General features: G+C 36.5%; 1 protein-coding gene across 1 annotated transcript in view; it reads right to left on the bottom strand.

Moving 5' to 3' along the window:
• Nucleotides 1–11,297: 11,297 nt before the first annotated feature.
• The window catches only part of ARL6 (ADP ribosylation factor like GTPase 6), a 38,732-nt gene continuing 22,924 nt past the window's right edge, over nucleotides 11,298–27,105 (bottom strand). Inside the window, exons 6-8 of the mRNA XM_046659602.1 lie at nucleotides 21,059–21,188; nucleotides 17,246–17,301; nucleotides 11,298–12,134 (exon numbers count right to left, since the gene is read on the bottom strand). Coding sequence (XP_046515558.1) covers nucleotides 12,109–12,134; nucleotides 17,246–17,301; nucleotides 21,059–21,188 — 212 coding nt within the window. The 3' untranslated portion in view covers nucleotides 11,298–12,108. The remainder of the gene's footprint in view (nucleotides 12,135–17,245; nucleotides 17,302–21,058; nucleotides 21,189–27,105) is intronic.

Genomic DNA, 27,105 nt, shown 5'->3' with positions numbered 1-27,105 from the left:
ATGGATCGCAAGAGGGACATGAGAGAAGAAATTATATCTCCTCTTCTTATTTTGTTAGCAATTTGATTATTGATTTTTGGCCCATATGGTATCATTTTGATTATTTTACTTTGCTATCAATGAACCCATTTTTAATCAAAGATCTCTTACTTTGATTGGCTAAATAAACTAATGCAAGTTGGTACATATAAAGACAGGATCTTCTTATTACATTTATTTGCAAAGTGAATGGAGTATTGACTATAATGGATAAGTTTTTTTTTTTTTCAAAGATTTTATTTTTCCTTTTTCTCCCAAAGCCCCCCGGTACATAGTTGTGTATTTTTAGTTGTGGGTCCTTCTAGTTGTGGCATGTGGGATGCCGCCTCAGCGTGGCTTGAAGAGTGATGCCATGTCTGGGCCCAGGATTCGAACCGGCGAAACCCTGGGCCGCCAAAGCAGAGCACGCAAACTTAACCACTCGGCCACGGGCTGGCCCCAATGGATAAGTTCTTTTGATTTTGACATGCTTATATAACCATGAACAGTGTGATTACTCAATTCTCCCACTTTTCTTTACATGCCCTACTGTAAATATTAGGATGGGGTACAACATGATGCCTTTTGACGTTTATTTAACAGCAGGAAATGAAATTATCAGTAGTGTTGAAATATAGCCATCCCAGATTTCCAAAATGTACATCTGTGAAACAAAAAGCACAAAATTTTTAAAATTTTGGAGACCTGAATAACAGTTTAAAACATATTATCTTGATATTTTCAGTGAGTGAATGTTCTATGGAATTTTAGGGTGCCACTCATAGTAAGTTATAATTTCTAAGTGGAAATAAAACATTTTTTAAAATTAATTTTGTAAAAGATCACCTATTTTTTGAGAGTCCTAAATTTGTCTTGATTCAAACACACATACATACATATGCATTTCCATAGGTATCTATACACACCAAGTTGTCAGAAACAGTAGGAGAATAAGAAATAATTCAATGCTGCTGTTTACTATCTAAATCCAGTTCTTACATCTAACTTCTAAATAGTTCATCTTACCATGGCCCGTCAAGGCCCTAGAATGTCCCCCGATCTCCCAAATACTGATTGGATGCCTCACAAAGCTGGTTTTACAATACAGAGCGTCTTCTGTCTCCAGTAGTGATAATTATGTAATAAGTCAGGATCAGCCAACAAGAGAATAAGTGAATCAGAGCAGGTCCATCCAAGGCCTAGAACCCCTTTCAAAGCTATAGCAGTTTTTCTTTTCCAAGTAACCAGCTTTTCCTTTCATTAATTTTCTCTCTCGTTTTCAATTTCATTGGTTTCTGCTCTCATCTTCATGATTCCTTTTCATCTGTTTGCTTTAGGTTTAATTTGCTCCTTTTTCTATTAACATAAAAGCATAATTGTTGACTTGAAACCTTTCTTATTTTTCGAATTTAATGTGATATATTTAATGCTATATATTTCCCTTTGAGTTGTGTTAGCTGCACCCCACAAGTTTTGATATGGTGCATTTCCATTTTTGTGTAATTACAAATATTTTCTAATTTCCCTTGATGCATCCTCTTTGACCTATGGATTATTTATTTTTTGAAGATTGGCCCTGAGCTAACATCTGTTGCCAATCTTTCTCTTTTTTTTTTTTTTTACCTCCCTGAAGCCCCAGTACATAGTTGTATATCCTAGTTGTAAGCTCTTCTGGTTCTTCTATGTGGGGTGTCGCCACAGCATGGCTTGATGCCTGGTGTGTAGGTCCACATGCAGGATCTGAACCAGAGAACCCTGGGCCACCAAAGTGGAATACACAAACTTAACCACTGTGCCACCAGACTGGCCCCTGACCTATGGCTTACTTAGAAGAGGATTGTTTAATTCTAAGTGTTTGGAGAGTTTTTAATTGAGGTAACATTGGTTTATAATATTACATAAATTTCAGGTGTACATCATTATATTTTGATTTTGGTGTTATGTTAAAATTGTTGTCTTCTTGGTGGTTTGTCTCTTTCATCTTTATGTGATGCCTATCTTTATTCCTGGTAATTTTCTTTGCTCTGAAATCTACTTGGTCTGATGTTAACATGGTCCCTCCAGCTTTCTTTTGATTAGTGTTTGCGTAGTAAATCTTTTCCTACCTTTTTACTTACCTATATCATTATATTTGAAGTGAATTACATGTAGTGAGCATATAGGTGGTAATGCTTTTATCCAATCAATTTCTTTCTTTTAATTGGTATGTTTAGGCCATTTATATTTAATAAATTATTGATATGTTTGGATAGGTCTACCATTTTGTTTTGTTTGTTCCCTCCAGTTTTTGTTACACTGCTTCCCCTTTTGTGCCTTCTTTTAGATCATTTGAAAATATTTCAGTATTCCATTTTAACCTATTTATTATGTTCTTGACCATATTTCTTTCTATAGTTTTTTAATGGCTTCTTTAGATATTACAAAAACACACTTTTCACAGTCTACGTAGAAAGAATATTTTTCCACTTTATGTAGAAGGCACCAAATTGGACCCTTTATTTTGTAGTTGTCTTACATATTACACCTGCATAGATTAAACCCCCATAACACAATGTCTCCAACTGTCAAACATGTTTCCAGAACACAAGATGTTCTTCACGTTTCCTTCTGGTATCCTTTCCCTTCTGTTTGAAGAACATCCTTTAGCTTTTAAAGCAGGTTTGGTGGCAATAAATGCTCTTGCTTTTTAATTTCAAGACTGTGTTTATTTCACCTTCATTCTTGAAGGATATTTCTGCTGGATAAAGTATTCTGGGTTGACAGTTCTTTTAACACACTTTAAAAATGGTGTACTTCAAATATTTGTCATGCTCCTTCCTCTCTCCTCTCCTTCTGGAACACTGATTACAGGAACGTGGACTTTCTGATATTATTCCACAGCTCCCTAAGGCTCTCTGCATCTTTCTTATTCAATCTTTCTTTCTGTTATTCAGATTGGATGATTTCTATTCATCTACATTCAAGTTCATGGAGTTTGCCCTCTGTCATTTTCATTCTTTAATTGAACCCATCCAGTGAGTTTTTATTCCAGTTATAGTATTTTTCAGTTTTACATTGTTCATTTCTTTGTCGTACCTTCTAGTTCCATGCTGAGACTTTCTATCTCCCCATTTGTTTCAAGAGTACTCACCCTTACTTTGTGCATTTTTATAGTAGCTGTTTTAAAGTCTTCATTAAATAACTCCAACATCTGTGTCATGTTGGCATTGCATCAGCAGCTTTTGCTTTTCCCATGTGAGTTTTTCCTGGGTTTTGTATACTTAGTAATTTTGGATTGCATCCTGGGCATTTTGAATATTATGTTATGAGAGTCTGAGTCTCATTTAAATTCTGTGAAGACCTGATAATTTTGTTTTAGCAGGCATTCAACTTGGTTGGGCTCAGGCCAAAAGTTCCAACCAGCCTTGTGGGAGTTGTAGTTTCGATGTTATTTCTGTTTTTTCTGTTATTTCTGTTTTCAAAAACCTTTGCAGTTTTATTCAGATCTAGCTCATGTGTGAGCCACCATGGCCAGTCTTGGACTTGGGCCATACTCAGTCCTGTAGTTCAGTTCTCAAAGTCTGTGCACTATTTGCACTCTAACCCACCCTGAGGGTTAGGCTGAGAGTCTATAAAGAACCTTTGGAGTTGCTTTGCCAATCTCCTCCCTCTCCCAATCTCCCCCATACGTTCCAGTTCTCTGGGGCTCCGTTTTTGACCCTCCAGCTAGAAAGCTAGTGTTTTAAGTACCCTAATCTGCCATACACTTCCTGTGACTCTGCCCCTATCTGGGGCCAAGTGGTGGGAAGACACAGAGAACAAAATGAATAGGGGTTTACCACATCCTCTTGGGAGCACAAGTCCTCTGATTATAGAGGAAGTTTCCCTTTCCTCAGAATTTTAGCTGCTTGTAGGTTACCCACAGGTGATGCTGATGCCCTTGGATTGCTTGGGGCTGGTGCACAAACAAATATAGAAAAGAAAAATGGAGTATTTTCCTTAACTTTCACTGATCATTAGGAGACTCCTTTCTCACTCTTTGAGCCAGAATTAGAGGATTTCTCCTGGAGCCCTTTCTGCAGCGGTGCCTACTTCTGGGTTTTAAGCAGCCTTAAGCCCAGGTAGAGGGGATACCAAAGGGGAAAAAATGGGCAAACTCACTGCTGGTCTGATGGCACATTCAGTTTTGGTCTTCTCCAATCTGCCTGCTACTATTTACTGCTCAGAGTCCTTCAGTAGCTGGTCCATGATTCAAACAGTCTATGCAGGTTTTAGTTGCCTTCAGTGGGGAGACAGGGTGGAACGTGCTTACATCAACTTCCCCAAAACCAGAACCCCCAAGGTAGCATTTGATTGACTGATTATCACTATGCTTACTTGAGGTGACTTTTATGTGCTTCAAATCCCAGGGCACTGGGATGTGGATAGTGCGGGAGCCCACGTCTATGTGAGGGTAGGAGGACGTGGGAAATCTCTGTATCTTCTGCTCAATTTTGCTGTGAACTTAAATCTGCTCTAAAATCTATATTAAATCTGCTCTAAAATCTATATTAAAAGTGAAAAAAAGGGGCCAGCCCAGTGGCACAGCAGTTAAGTTCGCACGTTCCACTTCAGCGACCTGGGGTTTGCGAGTTTGCATCCGGGGTGTGGACACTGCACTGCTCAGCAAGCCATGCTGTGGTAGGTGTCCCACATATAAAGTAGAGGAAGATGGGCATGGCCAGCAAAAAGAGGAAGATTGGCAGCAGATGTTAGCTCAGGGCTAATCTTCCTCAAAAAAAGAAAAGAATAGTGAAAAGAAAAAAATCCTAGGAGAGTGCTTCCCAAAATTTAGAGGATGTATTTTACCAGAGGTGATTCTGATAAAAATTTGAGAACAATGTTGGATACAGTTTGGGTTCCTCAGAAAGCACTGCCAAGGCAGAGGGATTGTGCGCTATTACTTTTTTAGGGAATAAAGTATAAAGCAGGTTAGAGAAAAGGCAACACAAAGAGGTGTCACTGAGCTGGCCGCTGTAAAGTATGACTAATTGATGAATTCAGAGGAATCATCCCAGAAGCTATATATAGGGAGTCTCAAGACTGTCCATGATAGATGGGAAACAGAGGGAAGAATTTATTCACGGCTCCCGTCCCCCACTGGCCAATGGTTCCCCTGCTGAGGTGTGTGTGTTTTGGAATGGTAGTGGTGCGGGCCTGGGAACAGAAACAGGAAGCTCCAAAACAGGAAATGAGAGATGTGGGGCACTGTCAGGTTGCACCTACACACAGTTAGCCAGAGCCCACAAGCAGCGGCAGCTGAAAGAAGAGAGGGTGAGCCTGAGACTGAAGTGGCTCATAAAATGTGTCTGAAACAATAACTTAAAAGTTAAGAAATCTCTCAGATTTTTGGCTTAGTTTGAGGCATGGGACTATAAAGTATCGTGGCCAAATTTTTCACCACAGGTTCTTTTGGGGCCTGCTACCTAGGTATTCCCAATTAATTTCTTTGGCCCTTACTGAAGAATTAAGCCATTCATGTTTCCAGGTGATCTCAACTGAACCACATGAAAGAGCTATCATTCAGTCACTTTGGGCCCACAAAATGGCAATGTCATATGTCATATGTCAATGTAGTACATTATGTTACGACTTTCCAGAGGGAATCCCAGGAACTGATACCCCTATTTAGAAAACACTTAAAATAGAAATCAGCAGAGAATAGGATCCTGGACAATGAGTGGATATTCAAAACAAGAGTGACTAGGATGTGCAAAAAAGGAAGATGAAATACATCTGCTTCCTCCATAAAGGAGCATAGTAAAGACTCAAACGTTCAAAGTATAATTGTTGCCCCTGCAAAGCAAGCTCATGCACACCTCTCTAAAATAAATATGAAGTCCAAGTCTGGAATAATTTTGAGGAAAACAATACCATTTTTCTAAACATGATATAGCCTGGGAAGAGCTTTACATCAGTATGCAGAGCTTTGTCATTCCCAATGTGTTCATTCTGGCTTCCGGCCTGTGCCCCGGGCCGACTGGAGTAAGCGAAGGTACTATTAGAGCCGTCTACTCACTGACGGCTGCACAGACTTGGAAGCGACCCGGAATCATGACTTTTCTGAAAGCTGGCCCAGATCAGAGTTTCGTCCAGGGCACCACTGCCCCCTCCCACTCCATACTGTTCTAAGAAGGAAGAGAAGGATTTGGGTTCCTTCTTTAAAATTAGAGTTTACACTTGTAGTTAAACTACTGAATTATTTTTTTCTGATTGCAGTGGCTTAGAGGATTATCTTAATTAATGCAGATACATTATTATTTTAGGCATTTTGAAGAACAATTTGAAGTAGGGTTAAAGAAAAAATTTAAAAAAAAAACCCACAAGTTAACTGAATAGCCTCAGGGTTTCCTTGGAGTGAGACACTCCCAGCATTACGGCTTTTCGTTTTGTTACAAAGTGACCTTAGGATGCAGATACGCTTTCTCAGTTTGCTTCTGGGAAGTAGACAACATAAGACAGATACTTAGATAAATCTAATAAAAATAAGGATGTAATTAAGCTAAATACAGAGTACTGTATAATCTCTAAGCCTAAATAAGGTCGTCTTTGCACTGCTAGTAATTCTGCTGTTATATTAAAAAGAGATATAATTGTAGGCTTCCTAAACAGAGTTGCTGCTTGAATGTTATCCTACTGGAGGGCAAGCCCTATTCATGGAAAGACCAAGAAACTGCCGACTTAGTATGGAGTGGAAGCCTCAGGCTTGTCCTCATCTCTTTTGAGAAAGAACTGTAGTCCATTTCTTAAGTTTATACTCATTTCCCACATAGACAAGTTCTGTGATGAGTATTGAATATCTCTGCTTATTCTATCTGAAGATCTAATTTAATTAACAGCAAAATACTGCCTCTTGCCTTTATAGAGACCAACACCCCCTTTTAATGAGCAAACCTATCATTAACATTTAAAAAACAGTCCTGTGTTAGATGTATCTCATATTAGAAAAACAAATTTTAACATTAACAAGATACTACATTGATATACGGTCTTGGAAATCTTTTTATTTATTCTTTTTTTGTTTTTTGGGTTTTTCTTTTTTTTTTGGTTTTTGAGGAAGATTAGCCCTGAGCTAATCTGCCACCAATCCTCCTCTTTTTGCTGAGAAAGACTGGCCCTGAGCTAACATCTGTGCCCGTCTTCTACTTTATATGTGGGACACCTACCACAGCATGGCTTGCCAAGCGGTGCCATGTTGCCACCCGGGATCCGAACCAGGGAACCCCAGGCTGCTGAAGCAGAATGTGTGAACTTAACCACTGCGCCAGTGGGCCGGCCCCTATTGATTCTTAAAAAATCTTGTCCTATTATGCATAACTGAAATGAAATTATTCACAGTATGGGGGTTTTACAACATTAAAAGGGATAAGTGATATTTTGTGAATCTACTAACTCACTGAATTAGTGGACAGTATTTAAATCATTACTAATCCAGCATCTAAAACAATGCCTTAAAAACTCTATCAAATAGATAATAAAGTTTCCAGAAATGGCAAGAGCTGATGTATCACATTTAAGAGTTACAAACAAAAACAAAATAAAAACCCCAAAACATGGTAAAATAACATATTTGCAAGGTATATCTATAAATCTGCCCAAGAGAGCCCCGGGGAAAAGTTAGTGATCACTGAGTGAGCGCATCCTGACAGACACACTCCACGGAGCCGACGAAGACAGGGTTTAACGTGAAGTTGGCTTCAACTCCAGGGTAATGATCTCATTTAACTGGAAGAAACATAAACCTATTTAGTGATCTTTTACTACAACACTATGGTATTTCGTAAAATTCTTGCAAGAATTTACACACTTGGCCAAGAGAGAATGAGAGAGAGGCTGATTTCTGGGCCTAGTCCTTTATGGAGGACATGCTATTCCACCAGTCAAATGGCACAAATTTAGAACACTGACACATAACCATGAAATGCATGTAATTAAGAGAATGTTTTTAGTTATAGCTGTTACTTGTGGTCTCAACTGAAAATGCAGATCCACAAATTAAATGGTAAATATTTGCACATTTTACCACACACATTTCAAGACTATCAACACTAGTTATCATTACCTCCAAATATTGGTAAAAGTCCCCGGGAAATCGGGAAGTCCAAGCCAGGTGCTTGGGGACAGTATGTGTGTGTGGTCACACCTTAAAATATTAACATGTCTGATGTTTCAGAATCTGCCCCTCTGTTGCCACCCATTTAAAGAAAAGGAGGGAAGAAGACTTCAGAAGGCCAAGACATCAATCTCACTGGGGGAAAAAAAAGGATTTCAAAGAGCATTACTTTTCAGCCATTTGCATCTAACTTTTCATCTTTAATTATTTAAGAAATACGTAATTTCAAATTGTTCTATTCCATTTCAGAATAATCTTTAGTGTCTTGAGAAGCCTGGTAGTGGTTAAGAACACAGATTCTGGGGCCAGAGTGTCTAGATTTAAACTCGAGGGTCCTCTGCTTATTTATAATACGACCGTAGGCAAGTGATGTAACCTTTCTCTCTCCACGTCCATCATCTACAACAGGGGTCAGCGAAGGTTTTACGTGAGGCCCTGACAGTAAATAATTTAATGCTTTGTGAGCCACATACAGTATCTGTTGCTCTTTTTCTTTTTTTTTAAATAACCCTTTAAAAATGTAAAATCATTACTAGCTCAAGGGCCTTACCCAAACAGACTGGCAGTCTGCTGAGCCCTGATCTATACAATGGAGGTAAGAGCATCTTCCCCACGGCGTTAAGGAGGGCCGATGAGCTAACACAGTAAAGTGCTTAGGAGGCGGCTGCACGTTGGCGTTGAGGAGGGCCGATGAGCTAACACAGTAAAGTGCTTAGGAGGCGGCTGCACGTGGAGAAAGCTCTAAGAATGTTTATTACTACTACTGTGTTTCTAACCAAACTTTATTTTCAAAATACCTACTATTCTTCTATGACTTCTAGCATTACTTGTGACTTGAAATTTGGAGAAGGATTTAATTTGTCCTTCCTGGTTTATTTTAAGCCACTAGAAAAAAGTTTAATACTACATGTTGGTGAAGCCTTCAGGTATGGCATCAAATTCGTGTGAGGAGAGGGAAGAGTCAGTAATGGTCCTGAGTCAGTCCTTGCAAACCCCAGCAGGAGCATCACTACGAAAACGTACTAAGTTACCTGAAACATTCAATTAAGCACAACAACCATGTCTCAATCATTATAGTATTTTTCTCCAGCCAGAGAATGGACAAACCTATTTTAACATTCATTTAAGTCAACTTTTAGTATCAATTTTATTTATTTTTTAAACTAAGAAGAGAAAATCATCAGAAAGCAGAAAATATGCACAAAATCAGTTAAAATACTACAGTATTTTAATGTACCAGTTACATGCAGGATGTATTTGCGTTAAGTACTCTCAAGAGTAATTGCATATATTTATGGAAATTACAATGTAGTGTGCCAAAAATTCTAAAGGAAAAATATAACTTAAGCAATCAGGACATAATTCATAATTTTTAGCAGACAACCTGTAAATGAAAAATAAATATATACAACTCAGCCCTTTTGAGATTTACAAGGCACAGGCTGAATAGGGCCACATGTAAATATTTAAATGCAAAACATACAACATTTTATCATGTGTTATAGTGAAAGGTAGAGCTTAATGAATTAAACTTTGTAACACAGTGATGTCTAAACATGAAAAAACACTTGCTTCAGCTTTAATGCAATAAATTCTAATTGCATAATATGTTAATTATGAATGCAATAACTTCAGCGTATACACACTTACACGGTACCGTGGGACCACTACAGCCCGACCTGCTTCTACATGATCTCTGCATGAAAAGGTAGGACAGGAATGGATGTTTATAGACTGTAAACGAGACTTGGAATCACGGACACAAAGGACAAAGTCAGTACGTTTCTCTCTTTTCTTTGCATAGGTATGAGGTACTGTGGTCAATGAGCAGAATACTAGTTAACTTAGTGTCAACACAGCTGTAAGAATTATTGTCATCATACTCATTTATGCCCAGAGTTTAAAGCTTGCAGTGTTACTAGACTTAAAAGAAGCCAAACGACACAAGCAGTAGCCCCGTCTCTGACCTCCTCCCGCCGCCGGCCGGTCGGCACCAGCGAGAGCCTCTTCCGTCCTTTCAGCCACTCTCCCGGCAGACAGCTCCGTGCTTCTACCTGTAAGACTCTGGTCTCGTCAATCATCCGTTTTCAACAGGTTGTTTGATTGTGAATCCCAGCACCACGTTTTACTAGCTCTGTGACCTTCAGCAAATAACTTCTTTAGCCTCAGTTTGCTTGTCTATAAACACCAATAGTAGAACCTACCACATAGGGTTACCCTAAGGATTAAATGATGCAAAATCCCCTATGTGTAATAATATCCTGCTTAAAATACAGTGATCATAGATGACAGCTATTATTATTGTTATGTTCCCAATGGTAGATGAGGATTTGAATTCTCTTAAAACACCCCTTTCTCCATCCTCGTAAAATACAGTATATCAGTTTTTTGTTAAGTTACATTCAGTGCTTTCATCATCATGTTCTTTTTATATCTGAGGCAACTCTGGATTAATGAGCCTCACTTTGTATCCACATCAAAACAATGTATGAGAAGCTGGCAAACTAGCTAAAATGCTGCACCACTGGAATATTCTGGATAACTTTCAATTTGCTAAATTCTAGGGATTTCTGGACTAAGAGAAACTGGATTATATCGAACTTTTACAGTTTTAAAATTATTTTATTCAAATCTTTGTGAAACATTCCACTACTGCAGTTACTATAACACATCTGTATTACTCACTTACCTTTTGCCTTCTGTTTTTATCATTTTCACAGCTAAGGATGTTTAAGATGTTACAGATTGTATATTCCAGGTTTTCTTCATATACAATGTTTTTCAGCATTGACACCATTGCTCTATACACTGCTTCCCAGTGATTAATTTAAAATGAAAGCTTCTGCTTAGAGTTCACAATTAGAAGTGGTCTCTAAGTTGTGGAAAGTAAGATTTGCGTACCGTAAATGCCTGATACATGTCTAAAATTCTAACAGATATTTTTGGAGCAGTTTATGCTCAGGGAAAACACAATTTGGTGAGTCACAACCTATTTTAACAAAGCACTGGAGTTTAGCAAACTTTTGTTAACTTCCACTTAGCAAAACTGGAAATTTCAGTTTACTGGAGGCATTTTAAAGAAGAAAAAAGAAGTGGGTTATAATAATTATTGAAAAATCACACATTAATTCATTTTTATACTTCTTAATCTTAAAATGCAATGTTTTCATTCAGCCAATGAAATAAAATTAGATACTATGTATGAAAATGTTCTAAAATTCTCCCTCATTAACTTTTAAGTTCTCTGAGGATGAGGAATATGTCTTATTTACCTTGTGTCACCACTGCCTAGGACAATGCCAGACTAGTACCAGTATAGAGATGTGCAAGAGTCACTGGGTAAATAAATACAGCTTAACTTGGTGTCAGATAATTTACAAATGCTGGACAGTAAAACACCAAATGCCATATTAACACAGCATTATTCTTTTCAGCATAAATAAAGCACACTAGTTGGTACATTACATTTTATGTTTCATTGATGGTGACACACAGTAAAAATTTAATATATATTAATTACCCATGGTCCCTTATAAATATTTAAGGTTCTTTTTCACAAGCACAATCATACTGCAAGGTCATACCATAAATTTTTAGAAGATAGACAATTTACAAAATAAAACGCATTAAAGATATCACAAGTCATGATGAGACTGAGGTGGCTTATAACTCTAACCTTTAAACATTCTAATTACAAACAAATGTAGACTTTTACCAAGAAGCTGATAATTCTGGGAGCCCTTCTGAGACAAGATTTAGTCTTCATAAAATTAATGGCCACATTAGCATACCTGAAGTCCTATGTTCTTAAAAAAGCTCATTGAGTCCATAAATGCAAGATGATGATTATACAGTATTCTTAAATGCACAGATATCTTTTAAAAAGTTTAAAGTATTTAGTTTGCCTTAAGATATATTCTTTGAATTGAAAATTGCTGAGGTTTCCAAATACTATCTTTTCATGTCTTCACAGCCTGGATCTGATCTGATAACAAAAAACAAACAAACAAAAAGTTATCAGTCTCTACACAGTAAAATCTACGTTCTAAAATAATCCGAGACAAATCTCTAAGAACATGGTAGAAACCTATGCATACACCTGTTTCTTTAAAAGCACAATTCATACTACAGTTTTTACTTTCATCAAGTTGTACATGCACAGTGTTGAGTCAACTAATTCTTGTATGAAAAACAGCAGCAGTCCCTAGCCTTGTCTCCTCTTTCTCCTTTCAGAGGCAACTACTTCCAACTTCCTGTTGGGTGACTACCTCTTTATCTCTAAATAATATACTTTTATTATTACTTTTTTGTTTTTTTGAGGAAGATTAGTCCTGAGCTAACTACCGCCAATCCTCCTCTTTTTGCCAAGGAAGACTGGCCCCGAGCCAACATCCATGCTCATCTTCCTTTACTTTATACGTGGGACGCCGACCACAGCACAGCTTGCCAAGCGGTGCCACATCCGTACCTGGGATCCGAATCGGCAAACCGTGGGCTGTTGATGCGGAATGTGCGAACTTAACCACTGGGCCCCCAGGCCGGCCCCCGATTATTACTTCTTGAAATAGCAGTTCCTTCACTGTAATAGGAGCCTCCAGCTCTCACACTCTCCGCTGCCCATCTGCACCCGCAGAGTGCTCCCACGCTCCCTTTGACAGTTGTCTAGTCATCTGCAACGTGATGGCTCGAGAGCTCTTCACAGCCGAGACAGGTGGGCCGCCCCAGCCACTCCTCCTTCCCTCTACCACATTCTGTTTTCCCTGGAGTTAATAATCGCTCCTCATCCTCAACGCTGCCTCTCTGCTTAGTTTTTTTAATGTACTTAACACTAATTCAACCCCACAACTCCCACATTGTTTAAACCTTTATTATTATGAAGCACATCACATAGTCTATCAACTTCACTTTCTCCTTGGTCTTCCAAATCCGGACCAGTTGTTCTCTGTGCTTGCCCAGTTATTCATGTGAGAACTTCCACGATCATTCCAGGATCTCCATTATCATCCTGGGTATTTCTCCCCCCACTCTCTTGGGCTGGTTTTCGTGTTCCATGCTCCCCTATTTTTTCTTCTTGGTTTATTCTCTTGTTTTTGAGGAGTACGCCTCTCAGTGGCTACCTTAGTAAAAGGTATAGGAAGTAAATTCTTGAGACTTTACATGGTTGAAGGCGTCTTAATTCTGTAGTCACAATACACTGAAACTGCCTAAGAACATAATCCCATTATTTTCTCCTTAGACTTTTCCAGGCATTGCCCAATTATCTTACAGCTTCCAAGTGCTGCCCTTGAGAAGTTTGACACTATTCTGTTTCCTTATCCTCTGCATGAAACCTCTTATTTTCTTCTCAGGAAGCTTGTAGAATCTTCCATTGTCTTCTGTGGTGAATTGTAATAATGATGCCCCTTGGTGTGGCAATATTTTCATCCAATGCATTGGGCCCTCAAGAGGTCTTTCAGCTAAAAGCTCATCATGCAGCTCTGGAAAATACCGTTTGATGATTTATTTGATGATTTTCTCCCCTCTGTTTTCTCTTTCTGAAATTCCTATTCTTTGGAAATTGAGCCTCCTAAACATGACCCTTTTCTTATTTTTTCTTTCCAATTTTCTATTCTTTGTGTTTTTGCTCCACTTTCTGAGAAACTGCATCTATTTTATCATCTTTCTATTGAGTTTTCTATTTCTACTATTCTCTTAATATTTTCCAAGAACTCATTTTCTTATTCTTTCTCTCAAGCCTCTTAACCCTTCTCAAGCAGTACCCTGGTCATACTCATGAAAGTAATGTCTTCTCTTATCTGTTTGAGGATTCTCTAATAGTTGTTTTGAAATGTTACCCTAAATAAATTCTACTTCCTCTAACCTGTTTTTGTTTATGTTCCATAATTCATAATGTTTTGGTCCTCAAACGGCTGGTGATCCTTTGCCATATTCTCATATGTGGTCTTCATTCTAGAGTATCTAGTTAAGCCATTTCCTTGGGAATCTTGGATGTTAATACCTTTAGGTCTTTTCTTAGGTTGAGATCTTGTTCCTCAAAGATGCCTTTCTGTGTCCTGCCTACTGCCAGGGTCTTCTGGGAGAAGTAGAAGAAGGCAGAAGAGGTTACGATATTCAGTATGGAAATTTCCAGTTGTTCCTCATTTTCAATTCAGCACTACCACACACAGTGGTGCCTGGTGTTCTCCAGTTCAGAGAGACACGCTGTTTGACTTTCTGCAGAGAAAGAACCTTGAGTCTTCTTTAGGGGCAAGGATGTGTATGTGTCTTCTCTTAAGCCCCACCTCATTTTTATGTCCAATTTCCATCCATATCTGAGACTTTGAGAGCATGTGCAGTGTGAATGAGGATGATTACCAGCTTTCCACAGCACTAGCTTCGAATTTAGCTTTCTTGGGTCTGTTAAGTCATTTGACATTCATGAGATATCCAGCTTCCAAAATTTGGTTGCCATTTTTGTCACTCCCATTCTTTGCCTTCGTGGGTTAATGTCTTTAAACAAAAGTCCCTTTAACGTTAGTGAGATTTGAGGAGAGGATGAAACTAAACCCTGTGTTCAATTCTCTATCTTTCACTGGAACATCCATTTGTATAATTTATAAGTCTTATATTAAAACCTGGAAGCATTATTAACTTTTTCCATACAGATGAAGTGATGAAATGAATATTTCATTAGTCATGTGGGAGGATTTCTTTTTATAAATATCTCATTTGAAAGTTTCAGAGCTAGATGACAGCTTATACCTCTGTGACGGTTTCTGTATATTCTCTGGTGTTTTAAAGAATACTTCATAGTCTACTCAAGGGTTTTTTCTTGTCTTTGGGCTGTAATACATAGGTAATTGTTGGGAATCCTTCCAAAAGAGAATGGAATCATGGCACAAAATGTGACATTTAATATTTTACCCCAAATTTTTCAACCTTAAAATAATAAGATTAAATTGGTCCGAAAATTTATATAAATAAATAAATGTATTTAAATAAATATTTATATAAATAAAATTGATTTATAGGACTTGTCTCCTATATTTACTGCTACTTATTTTGCAAAATAGGTTTTTACCTCTTTTCAAATCCAGAGACACAGTTTAGGAGCATCAAAATGTAAACTATTTACTATTACACAGGACATACAAAAAAAGGACTTCATATTCAAAACCAAATTGATACATTTTTTAATCTATGTACTAATTTTTCTCCTTTGCCAAATAGAGCAGTTAGGTAAAAGAGTAAATTTAACATTTACTGAGTATTTTCTTATACTAGGCACTTTACCACATACAGTGTTTTATTTAATCTGTACAACAATTTTTGATATTTTATTTAATTAACAAATTAAGAAAATTATCTGCACAAGCTAAGAATAGATGTTGGTTAATGATTAATAAGTAGTGGAATAAATCTGCTGGACTCAAAAGCCCAAGTGCTTTAAACTACCATCCCGTGTTGCCTACATGAAATGGGGTAGTACCACTCACCCTGCAGAGAGCTGCCGTAAAGCTTATGTAAAACAATATGGTAACACAAGGACACAAAAATACTTCCAGTAAGGTATCTCCTTACAAAGACTTGGGAAGTAAGATGCGAAGATAATAGATCAGAAAAGTCAGACACAAAAATTAGGTAACACCAGCGTGGGCAATGGCACTGAGATGCTGGATCATTCCTGACACCTAGTGGCCTCACTGTTACAGACAAAATATAGCCAGAAAAGAAAAAAGGGAAGAGCTACAATTTAAAATCTGGATTAGAAACCTACATCCATGCTGTATCTTCACTGTGAGCAATAACAGGCACTTGTAAAATAGAAAATCAAGGCTGAAAATATGCTTCTAGTGTCTTTCTGGAATGTTCCTTTGTAATCTGTTTTATGTGAAAACCAATCTCATAACTTTGACCACTTCTTCACCACAGTCTAAGAAACTAAGTTGGTGTGTTCACACAAAAATCCCAGCACTAGAGGTTTTCAATTAAGTTTCATTTAATTGTAAAATATGACTAGAATGCTCTTTGCAGTTTAATGATAAATGTCATGATGACTACATAAATACACAGAGAAAGAAATACAATAGTCTGTGCAGTTAACTAAAATACCATATTTTACCAATAACACATACAAATATTTATCAGATGTACATTTAGTGCTTTGAGCCAAAGAAATACTATGTCTCTCTATGTGTGGGCAAGCAGGCTACTCTTAGATCCACCGTGACATGAGGAAGATAAAAAAAATCACACATAACTGGCATTAAAAGGTTAGTGTAGGAGAAATTAAATTTATAGCCACAAGACTACAACTAGAATTTATAATATTTTGTTATTCACTCTTGTTCAGGGCAGGGAGATTCCTAATAGGAATAATTCTCAATTGTTCTGCTCACAAATGAAAATTTTTTGGCCTGACCGTCAGGGTCCTCTAATAAGAAGGACCTATGGAACTTGGGTTCATTCACATCTATTGCTCTTTGTGGGTCATTGTGCTTTAAGCTGTTCCTGTGGCTAGTAGACAATGCATTTAGAGAAAATGACATATCTTAATTTATTCCCTGATATACTAAGCCTGTACCAAGCTAGGATGGCTATTTTGATGAATAACAAAGAGAACTGCAATATACAAAACACCAACAGAATACCAGTATTGATCATACTAGGCTTGAGTGTTAAAAGTTGTGTGAGCATGCTATGTATAAATGGAGCTCGATATGAGTACGGCATGAGTCTTAAGAGACATGCCATGCAGACTTATTTTCAGTTATTGATAGTAAGGCCAAAAATTAGTGCAAAACTTCAAATGTGCTTCTATTACTAGATCTGATAGAAATTTGTTGCCATAAATAAAAATTATTTTCTAGAGTTGTCATATATATTGATTGTAAAGATGCAAACACTTTATTTAAATAAATCCTTTAGAAAAATGTAATAGAAGTAAATGGAGCAAAGTATGGAATACTTACTGTATTGTTTTTTCTGACAGCAGAAATAAATGGAAACAAGAGGAAAAAAGGCAATGATATAACAAAAATAAAATGTTAAAGAGAAAAGAAAAATGTGAATGGAAAGCAAATCAAGGCTGCAGATGCACAGTATTTTGGGATGTACCTTGAAGCCAGTCTACACCTTCTTGCAATCCTTCTCCTTTTAGGGCATCACTAGCACTGAAATAAAATCCATAAGAAATACATCCATTTCATTACATTATAGAACTATAAGAATACATAATTACAATTTTGCCATATGGCAAATTAATATATTCTAGTAACATATCTGAGCAAAACTAGTTACGCACTGAAACTGAATATACACAGGAAATAAAAGTCTGAGTGCTCAGGAGCAAGACTTGAGAAAATTATTCACCGTTTGTATTGACGTTTGTATGGACATAATTTGTAGAACATTTGGAAAAGTCTATCACTAAAAAGTTATTGTTCTAGGAATATTACACAGACCGACATTAAGGAAACATATTGAGTCATCTTCCCAGTGGGGACGTTTTATTGAGTCCACCACCCTACTTTGCCCAGCCCCAATGACTCAATAGCATTTATTTATTAGAAATGGTTGACTTAGGTTGTAATTTAGCCATAGGATGGAGTGACCTTATTTGAAATGGAATTTGATATCGATAGGGTATAAACTGTTAGAATAAAAAATCCCAGTAGATTTCAATTGTAATTTTATATTTATTGGCTTCAGGAACCTGGATAGGTTATTTACCTGTTTTGTCTCTACTTTTAGCAACTGTAAAATGGGGGAATAATACCATTGGTCTCATACGGTTATGTTGAGAATTAAATATTTGAGATATGTATATAAAAAACCTAAAACAGGGTCTTTTCATTGTCTTTCCATTCTTAAGAGAGTAAACTTAACTCCTTATTTTATATTGGTGATATTATTCTATAAATAATCACAACTAAGTTATATAAACTAAAATAATAAAATGCAGAGGATTTCTAGAGTAGCAAATAATCTTTTTCAAAGGTGCAGACTAATAATTTCTTACATGTTACTGATCTAGTCATTTCCTTTCAAAATATAATCACATAATATCAATTAGTACACACACACAGATTTTTCTGATTAGGTTCCTTTTAGTGTGCTCATGCGTGATTTTAAAATGTACTGAATTATCTAAAAGGGTTAATGTGATTCTAACCCAAACAGAAATTACTTCCAAGGAATTACTTATTAGACTAAGAATATGACTTACCACAGTAATTTAAAACAGTAAGACAGAAACAAACAGGATGAGATATACAATTATTCAAAGCAAACTATGGATTATCCTTATCAATAGCAAAACATCAGTAACTGAAATACTTAAATCAGGAAAGTTCAATGTATTGATTTGATCACACACCTATAATCCCAAGCAAGTACCACAATGAAGGAATCCTTGCCCTTTGGTGGAGGTGTCACTACCCTACTCAAAACCCTTTACCTTTTCCTAATAATTCCCAAGTGTTTGCATCCTACCTTTCCTTTCATAAGACCTGTAACTAGAATAAAAGCCTATGTGATAATAGCCCCTGTTATTCCTCAGTGGCCTCCTCTCCTGCAATTTCCCCCTACGTGTCTCTGCTCCGGCCAGCCTGGACTGCTCGCTCTTCCTGGAACACAACCAGGCACTTGCTGGTCTGTCTATCCGGAAAGCTATCCCTCCAAACCTTAGCCTGAATGGCTCCCTGACTTCAGCCAGAGCTCAGAGAGGAAGCACCTCTCCTTATTCTTTCTCTTATTACCCTACTTTATTTTCTTCATCCTCCCAGTTGACATTTTATACATCTATTTACCTGTTTTATTATGTGTCTCCCTCACAAGACAGTAAATAAGCAAACAGATATACTTATCACGCCAGAGACCGAGTCAAAAAACACACAGGAGGAACAAGAACACAGACCCTGAAAATCAGAGTTGACTATATGTTTAGTACAATGGTCAAAGACAAACCACAAAAATTTTCCTTTAATTTTCCAGACTATACTTCTCTATGATCTTTTCCTTATTGCCCAGTAAATTTACTTGTACCTAAGCCAAGAGAGATGCAGTATTTTATCTCTGTATCACTGAGCACTACGTTTATCTCTAACACAGGAAAAGAAGGATAATGTATTTTCAATTTTATAGACGCTTTAAAGAACATTGTGAAAAATAAAGAACAAATGTAACAAATGAAACACTAACTGGAACTCAGTGAGATGTCCAGTTTGAATTAAGGAGAAGTCAAAATTACAGACAAATTTAAAACAAATACTTGGTGTTCTTCTATAAGTTACACAGAAAATACAGAAACTGGCAATATAATATTCCATATCCTCATATGTCACAACTGAATAAATAAAGCTGTTAAAATTCAATTGCTAATTATTTTAAGTGGAAAGACTTTGACATTTGCAAAATTAATTTCTACTACAAAATTAAAAGCAGGACTGCATCTTTTACTAATTAGACCCATGTTTTGTGTGTTGTATATCCTTAGTCACGATACTTAATACAGTGCAAAAATTAAAAATTATCCTACTTTAGACATCAATTTAGATATGATTTAGAGAAATACAAAAGCACTAACTTAAGATATTTCTCTACCCAAAATCCCTCCTATCTTTACCAACCAAATACAGAACCTCAAATTTCAACTCAAGAACCATTTAGTAAACACTGACTTTTCCTCTGATTCCAAAGTCAGGAGGGTTTTACTTGACATGTGCCATGTTTCACTCCTGAGCAGAGGTGCTGCAGGCCTTGAGGACCGAGTTTCAGGGCTTCCTCAGGCGTGCTTCTATTACTCTTTCAGCACCAAGGGGAGCTCCTAAAGTTCTTTTCTGAGTCCTACTATTTCCTTCATTCTCTGTTTCTCCGTCCAGAGACACTGGATTTCTCTGCCTGTGTTGAGCTTTTCTCCACAGATACCTTCTTATAAAAAGGGGAAAACTGGCAGGAGAAGGACAGCTTGCAGCAGGGGAGGTGGGTGGGTGGATAGAAGGGAGCTTAATATGAGGTAGTCGTAGGCACTAAAATAGTGCCTAATATATAACTTCTGGTTATCCTTGCTAGAACATTTTGGTAGAAAGGAATCCTGGAGTTAAGGATATTAGTAAGAAACTGCTTTTGGAATAAACAATGTGTAATGATTTCAGACAGTAATTATTTAAGAGTTCAACCTTATTAGTATGTTCAAATAAGATTAATATTTCAATTTCTATTTATTCATATGAACAAATATTTATTGTGTACCTACTGAGGACCAGGTACTATTACTATTCCAGGGGTACAGAGTGAACAAAACCACTAAAATCCCAGCTCTCATGGCGCTAATGCATTAGTCTAGGAAGACAGACTATAAAACAAAAAAACAGAGAAAAGAAGAGGGCACATGGCAAGAGAAAAATAAAGCAAAGTAAGGAAAAAACAAGAGACGGGGGTAAGATACAGCGATACTTTAGAGAGCTCTCAGGAAAGGTCTCTCTCCTAAAGGAAGAGCAAGAGGAAGCCAGGAGAATTATTTTGGAGAACGATTCGGATGAAGGGAGTAAGACATGCAAATGCCCTGTGAGGGATCATGGCTGGTGATGCGATCAACACGCAGAAGGAAATCAGCGAGGCTGGAGTGAGGTGAGTGTGTACACTAAGTTACTCTTTTAAAGAGTAGCTTTAAAACTAAACTACTAAACTACAAAACTAAACTAACTAAACTTTAAAATTACTTTTTAAACTTTTTGCCCAAAAAGATTTGAGAAGGTTTTACCAGTAATATATTCATGAATACCCATATTGCTGCAATTCTATAAAACAAAATCTTTAGCTTACATCCTGCCATGTTAGGTCACTTATAAAATGAGCTTGAAAAAGAAAAACTGAAGTTTGGAGATTTTTTCCAGAATGATAAAATGAAAAGTAAATATAAAACTTTACCAAATATGCCATGGTTTATCTTTGATGTTCTCTAAACACAGCAATTGAGACACTTTTACAGATGTCACTGCATCTCTAAGATCCATTTTGTTTGCAAAGAATAAGATTGGTATTCGGCGGTGCTTAATATCTAGAAGAGAAAATAAGACTATCATCACACTTCTAGCTTTTTGGGTCATTTTCCCTTAAATCCTTAAAATTGAAATTCACTGTTTTCCAATCATTTCTTTCTATGTCACGCATACATACACATTTAAAGACATACACATTTAAAGACATACACTGTCAGGCATGTATTTGAGCCAGAAGAGAATTTAAAAAATCCCTCTTCCTAAGACTGTCCTTTGGCTGGAGCTTTACAGTGAAGACGAGTGAGGTGGGAGTGGGGTCCTCAGGAAGTAGTTACTGAACGGCACCTATCAAAGGGTCAAATATTCTGTTTGTTTCCCTTTTCCTGTCAAAACGAAGGAGGCAAACTTCAAACAGAAGGAGAAGGAAGATAAACTGGATCCTGAATGTACATGTTAGTCGCAGTATTGTTAGTGACAAGCTAGAAATTTTAACGGGATATTTTTACCTTGTAACAATTTTGGAAACATTTTTCACTGTTTTGAATACATAATACATTTAAATAGTTCAAAATTCAGAAGACACAACATGGCATAGAATAAAAGAATCTCCCTCCCATCTTTGTCCCAGGCCATCCACTCGTCTTCCCTAGAAGCAGCAACCCATATCATCCATTTCTTAGCATCTTTTTAGAAGTATTTTACATATTTGCAAACAATTATTACATATTATTCTTTATATAAATAGTAGCAGACTATTCTCTCTATTTTATCTTTTGCTTTTTAATTTCATATCTTGGAGATTGTCTCATATCAGTAAATATAGAGCAGTTTCTTCATTATGTCAACAGTTCTGGAAGATTCTTTTAGTACTACGTACCGTAATTTAACCTGTACCCAACTGAGTTACAACTATAAACAGTGCTATAATGAATACACTTGTACATGGGCCAGTATATCTGTAGGATAAATTTGAGAAGTGGAATTGCTAGTCAAAAGTTACATAAATTGCTATTTTGATAGACAGTGATTACCAAACTGCCTTCCCTTAAAAATTGTATCAATTTAACTCAATAACAATGCAAAAGAATGAGTGTTTCCACTGCTCTTGCCAAAAGTATAATCAAACTTTTTGATCTTTTCTGTACGATAGGCGATAAGTAAAAAGTACTATCAGAAAGTGTTTACTTACGTTGTTTTGAGAAAGGTCAAAAATCTTTCTGTATATTCAAAAGATGCTTATATTTCTTTTTTTTCTGAACTATCTGGTCATATCCTTTCCCCATGTCTCTATTAAGTTTTTATTTTTTTATTGACTTGTAGGAACACATTAAGTAGTAAGGAAATATGTCCAGTAGCTATGATATGAACTGCAAATATTTTGCTTTGCTTGTCACTTATCTTTGACTGCTCATGGTTTGCCTGCCATTCAAAAACTTTATGTAGTTACATTCATCAGTCTTTTCTTTTAGGAATCTGGGTTTTGTGTTATAGTTAGAAAGGCCTCCTCTTGCCCCAAGATTATTTTAAAATTTTTCCCATACTTTTTTCTATTGCTCTAATGGTGTAATTTTTATATTTAAATATTTAGTCCAGCTGGAATTTATCCTGGAGCAGAGAATGTCGAGTAGATAAAAAGGCAACACATAACTACATGATGTTTACAAGAAACACACTTTGAACATAAGGACACAAATAAGCTGAAAGTAAAAGGATGGAAAAACCTATCGGTGCATACATCAAAGTGTAAGAAAGCTGGCAGGGCTACACTAACATCAGACAAGGCGTACCCAAGATGAAAGGTAATCAAAGAAAAGAAAGGCATTTAAAAACTATAAAAGGGCCAATCAAGCAAGAAAACAAAACAATTTTAAGTGTGTATGTAGCTAAAAAATAAGCTTCCAAATACATGAACCAAAACTTGACAGTATTAAAGAGAAATACAAACAATTCCACATTCACAGGTGGATACTTCAACACCCCGCTCTCAGAAACTGATAGAACAAGAAGATAAAAAATCAGTAGTAATGTGGAAGATGTGGGCAACACTATCAACTGACATTTATAGAACTCTTCACCCAAAAACAGCAAAATACACATTCTATGTAATTGCTGATGGAATATTCACCAAGCTAGACCATATATGTTGGGCCATATATTTCTAAGGATGAAATCATACAGAATACGTTCTTTGATCACATGGAATTAAATCAGAAGTAAAGAACAAAAAGATACCTAGAAAATTCTCAAATATGTGGGAAATTAAATAACACACTACTAAATAATCCAAGGATCAAAGAAGAATTGACAAGGTAAGTCAGAAAATGCTTTGAGCCAAATAATAAAGAAAACAAACAGATCAAAATTTGTGAGATATGCTAAATCTTTAGAGAATATGTATTGCTCTAAATGCTTATATAAGAAAAGGGAGATGCAAAATCAATGATTTCCACTTCTATCTGAAAAAGATAAGAGACAACGAAATACAGTATAAGTGCAGAAAGTTCACAATAAAAACAAGAGCAGAAATTAATGAAATTAACAAAAGACAAACCAATGGAGGAAATTAACAAAGCCAGAAGTTGGTTCTTGGAAAATTAATAAAACTAATAAACTCTTTAAAAGATTGATCAGGAAAAATGGAGGAAACATAAATTACCAATATCATGAATGAAAAAAGATATACAGATCTTACAGACATTACAAGGATAATGAGAGGATGCTGAACAATTTTATGCCAATAAATTTGACAACTTAGATAAATCATTAAATTTGGTTATAAATTACCAAAAGTAGCCAATAAGAAATACAAAACTTCGGGGCTGGCTCCATGGCTGAGGGGTTAAGTTCGTGCGCTCTGCTGCGGCGGCCCAGGGTTCGGATCCCAGGTGCAGACATGGCACCGCTTGTCAGGCCACGTTGAGGTGGCATCCCACATCCCACAACTAGAAGGACCTGCAACTAATATATACAACTATGTACCGGGGTTGGGGGGCGGGGAGGGTGGCGGGGGTTTGGGAAATAAAGCAGAAAAAAAAAAAAAGATTGGCAACAGTTGTTAGCTCAGGTGCCAATCATTAAAAAAAAAGGAAGATTGGCAACAGTTGTTAGCTCAGGTGCCAATCATTAAAAAAAAAAAAGGAAGATTGGCAACAGTTGTTAGCCTAGGTGCCAAACTTTAAAAAAAAAAAAAAAGAAATACAAAACTTCAATAGCCTTATATCATTTAAGGAAACTGAATTCATAATTCACCACCCCCCCCACACACACACACACACAAAATCCCAACCCAGATGGCTCCACAGGTATGTTCTATCTAATGGTTAAGTAAGAAATAATACCAATTCTACACAAATCCAAAAAATAAAAAGAGGAGAAATAAATATTCCCCAAGTCATTTTATGAGGCCTCTATAACCCTGATACAAAATCAGATAAGGACATTACAGAAAAGAAAACAATAAATTAAAAAGCCTCATGAACACAAAAACAGAAATCTTTAACAGAACTTTTCAGCAAATCCAATTCAATAATATATGACAAAGGTGAACATTCTGTGGTCAAATGAGGCTTAACCCAGGAATGTAAGATTGGCTTAATATATGAGATCAATAATATAATTCATATGTGAATCATATTATCATTTTAATAGATGTAGAAAAAGCATTTGACAAAATATAACATTAGTTTATGATGAAAGCTTTTGGAAAATTAGAAATAAAAGGAAATTTCCCTGACCTAATAAAGATGTATAGGAAAACCCTACAGGTAACATCATACTTAATGGTAAAATGTTAAATGTAAAGAATGGGAACAAGTCAAGACTTACCACTTCTCCTCAACAATGTACTGGAGGTCCTAGCCAGTACAACGAGACAAGAAAAAGAATAAAACACATAAAGACTGAAAAGGATGCAGTAGAATGTTTTTTGTTGTTGTTGCAGAAAATATCACTTTATACACAGAAAATTCTAAAAATCTGCAGAAAAATTATTGGAAAAATACATTTAACGATGTCACAGAATACAAAGTCAATATTTTCACATACTAACAATGAATTATTAGAATATAAAATAAAACATATGATTTACAATAGCTTAAAAAATAGAGAAGGGGCCAGCCTGGTGGCATAGTGGTTAAGTTTGCACATTCTGCTTCAGTGGCCCAGGGTTCGCTGGTTTGAATCCTGGGTGCAGACCTATGCACTGCTTACCAAGCCATGCTGTGGCAGGTGTCCCGCATATAAAATAGAGGAAGGTGGGCACGGATGTTGGCTCAGGGCCAGTCTTCCTCAGCAAAAAGAGGAGGATTGGTGGCAGATGTTAACTCCGGGCTAATCTTCCTCAAAACAAATAAACAAACAAACAAATAGACAATGTAGGAATGAGCTGAATGAAAGATGTGCAGGCCCTCTACACAGAAAATTGTGAAAGATAACTTAGAGAAATTTAGAAAGGCATAAATAAATGATGTGACATACCATGTTCATGAGCTGGAATATTCAATATTAAGTCCAATGTTAAGATGTCAATTATCCTCAAACACAATCAAAATAAAATCTCAGCAGGTGATTTTTAAAAAATTAACAAGCTGATTTAAAAAATTATTTAAAAATATGGAGGACTAGGGGGCTGGCCCCGTGGCCGAGTGGTTAAGTTGGCGCGCTCCACTGCAGGCGGCCCAGTGTTTCATTGCTTCAAATCCTGGGTGCGGACATGGCACTGCTCATCAAACCACGCTGAGGCAGCGTCCCATATGCCACAACTAGAAGGACCCACAACGAAGAATATACAACTATGTACTGGGGGGCTTTGGGGAGAAAAAGGAAAAAATAAAATCTTTTAAAAAAAATATGGAGGACTAGAACTACCAAAACAATCTTGAAAAAGTGATTCAGGGTTGGAGGATTTATCCTGTCTGACTTCAAGATTTATCATAAATCCGTAGTAATCAAGACAGCATGAAAGGACATGAAAGAGATCACTGGAACAGAACACAGACTTCAAAACGGACCCACACATATACAGTCAAGGGCTAGTCAATACAGATGAAAATCAAATGATTTTTACAAGTCATTCAGTGGAAAAGAACATTTTTTTCAACAAATGAATTCTGGGACAATTAGATATCTATATGAAAAAAAGCATAAAAATTAATTCAAGAAGTATCCCAGACCTAAACATAAAAGCTAAAGCTATAAAGCTAAAGAAAACACAGGAGAATATCTTAGCAATCTTAGGTTAAGTCAAGAATTCTTAGTACATAGAAAGCTTGTATATAAAAGAAAAAATTGACATGTTCGACTTCAAAATTAGATACATCTGTTCATTAAAAGATACCATGAAGAAAATAAACAGGCAAGCCACAGACTGGTAAAAGAAATCTTCAAAACACATATATTTGACAAGGCTTTGTATATATCATATAAAAAGAAATCTTACATTTTCAGTAATAAGATGACAAACAAATCAGACAAATGGGCAAAAGATTTAAGAAGGCGTTTTACAAGAGAATGTATAAGATTGACCAATAAAACATGAAAAAGTGTTCAACATTATTAGTCATTAGGAAAATACAAATTAAAAACATAATCAGATCCCACTACATACTCAGTAGAAAGGCTTAAATGGAAAAAGCTAAAACTTCGATTGTTGGAGAGGATGTGGAGCAACTAGAACTCTGATACACTGCTGCTAAGAATGTAAAATAAAATAGTATAGCCACTTCGGAAACTGACTGGTAGTTTCTTAAAACATTACCCATACATCTATCCTATGAACCAGCAATATCATTCCTAGACATTTTTCCAAAGAAGACATACAGATGAAATGGTGCTCAACATCACTAATCATGCAAATCAAAACCACAATGCAAATCAAAACCACGAGACATCACACCCGTTAGAATGGCTATTATCAAAAAAACAAGAAATAATACTCGTTGGTGAGGATGTAGAGAAAAGGGAACCCTCGTGCACTGT

This window comes from Equus quagga, chromosome 4, assembly GCF_021613505.1.
Source record: "Equus quagga isolate Etosha38 chromosome 4, UCLA_HA_Equagga_1.0, whole genome shotgun sequence".
Taxonomy (NCBI): domain Eukaryota; kingdom Metazoa; phylum Chordata; class Mammalia; order Perissodactyla; family Equidae; genus Equus; species Equus quagga.
This window is presented reverse-complemented; position numbering and strand designations above follow the sequence as displayed.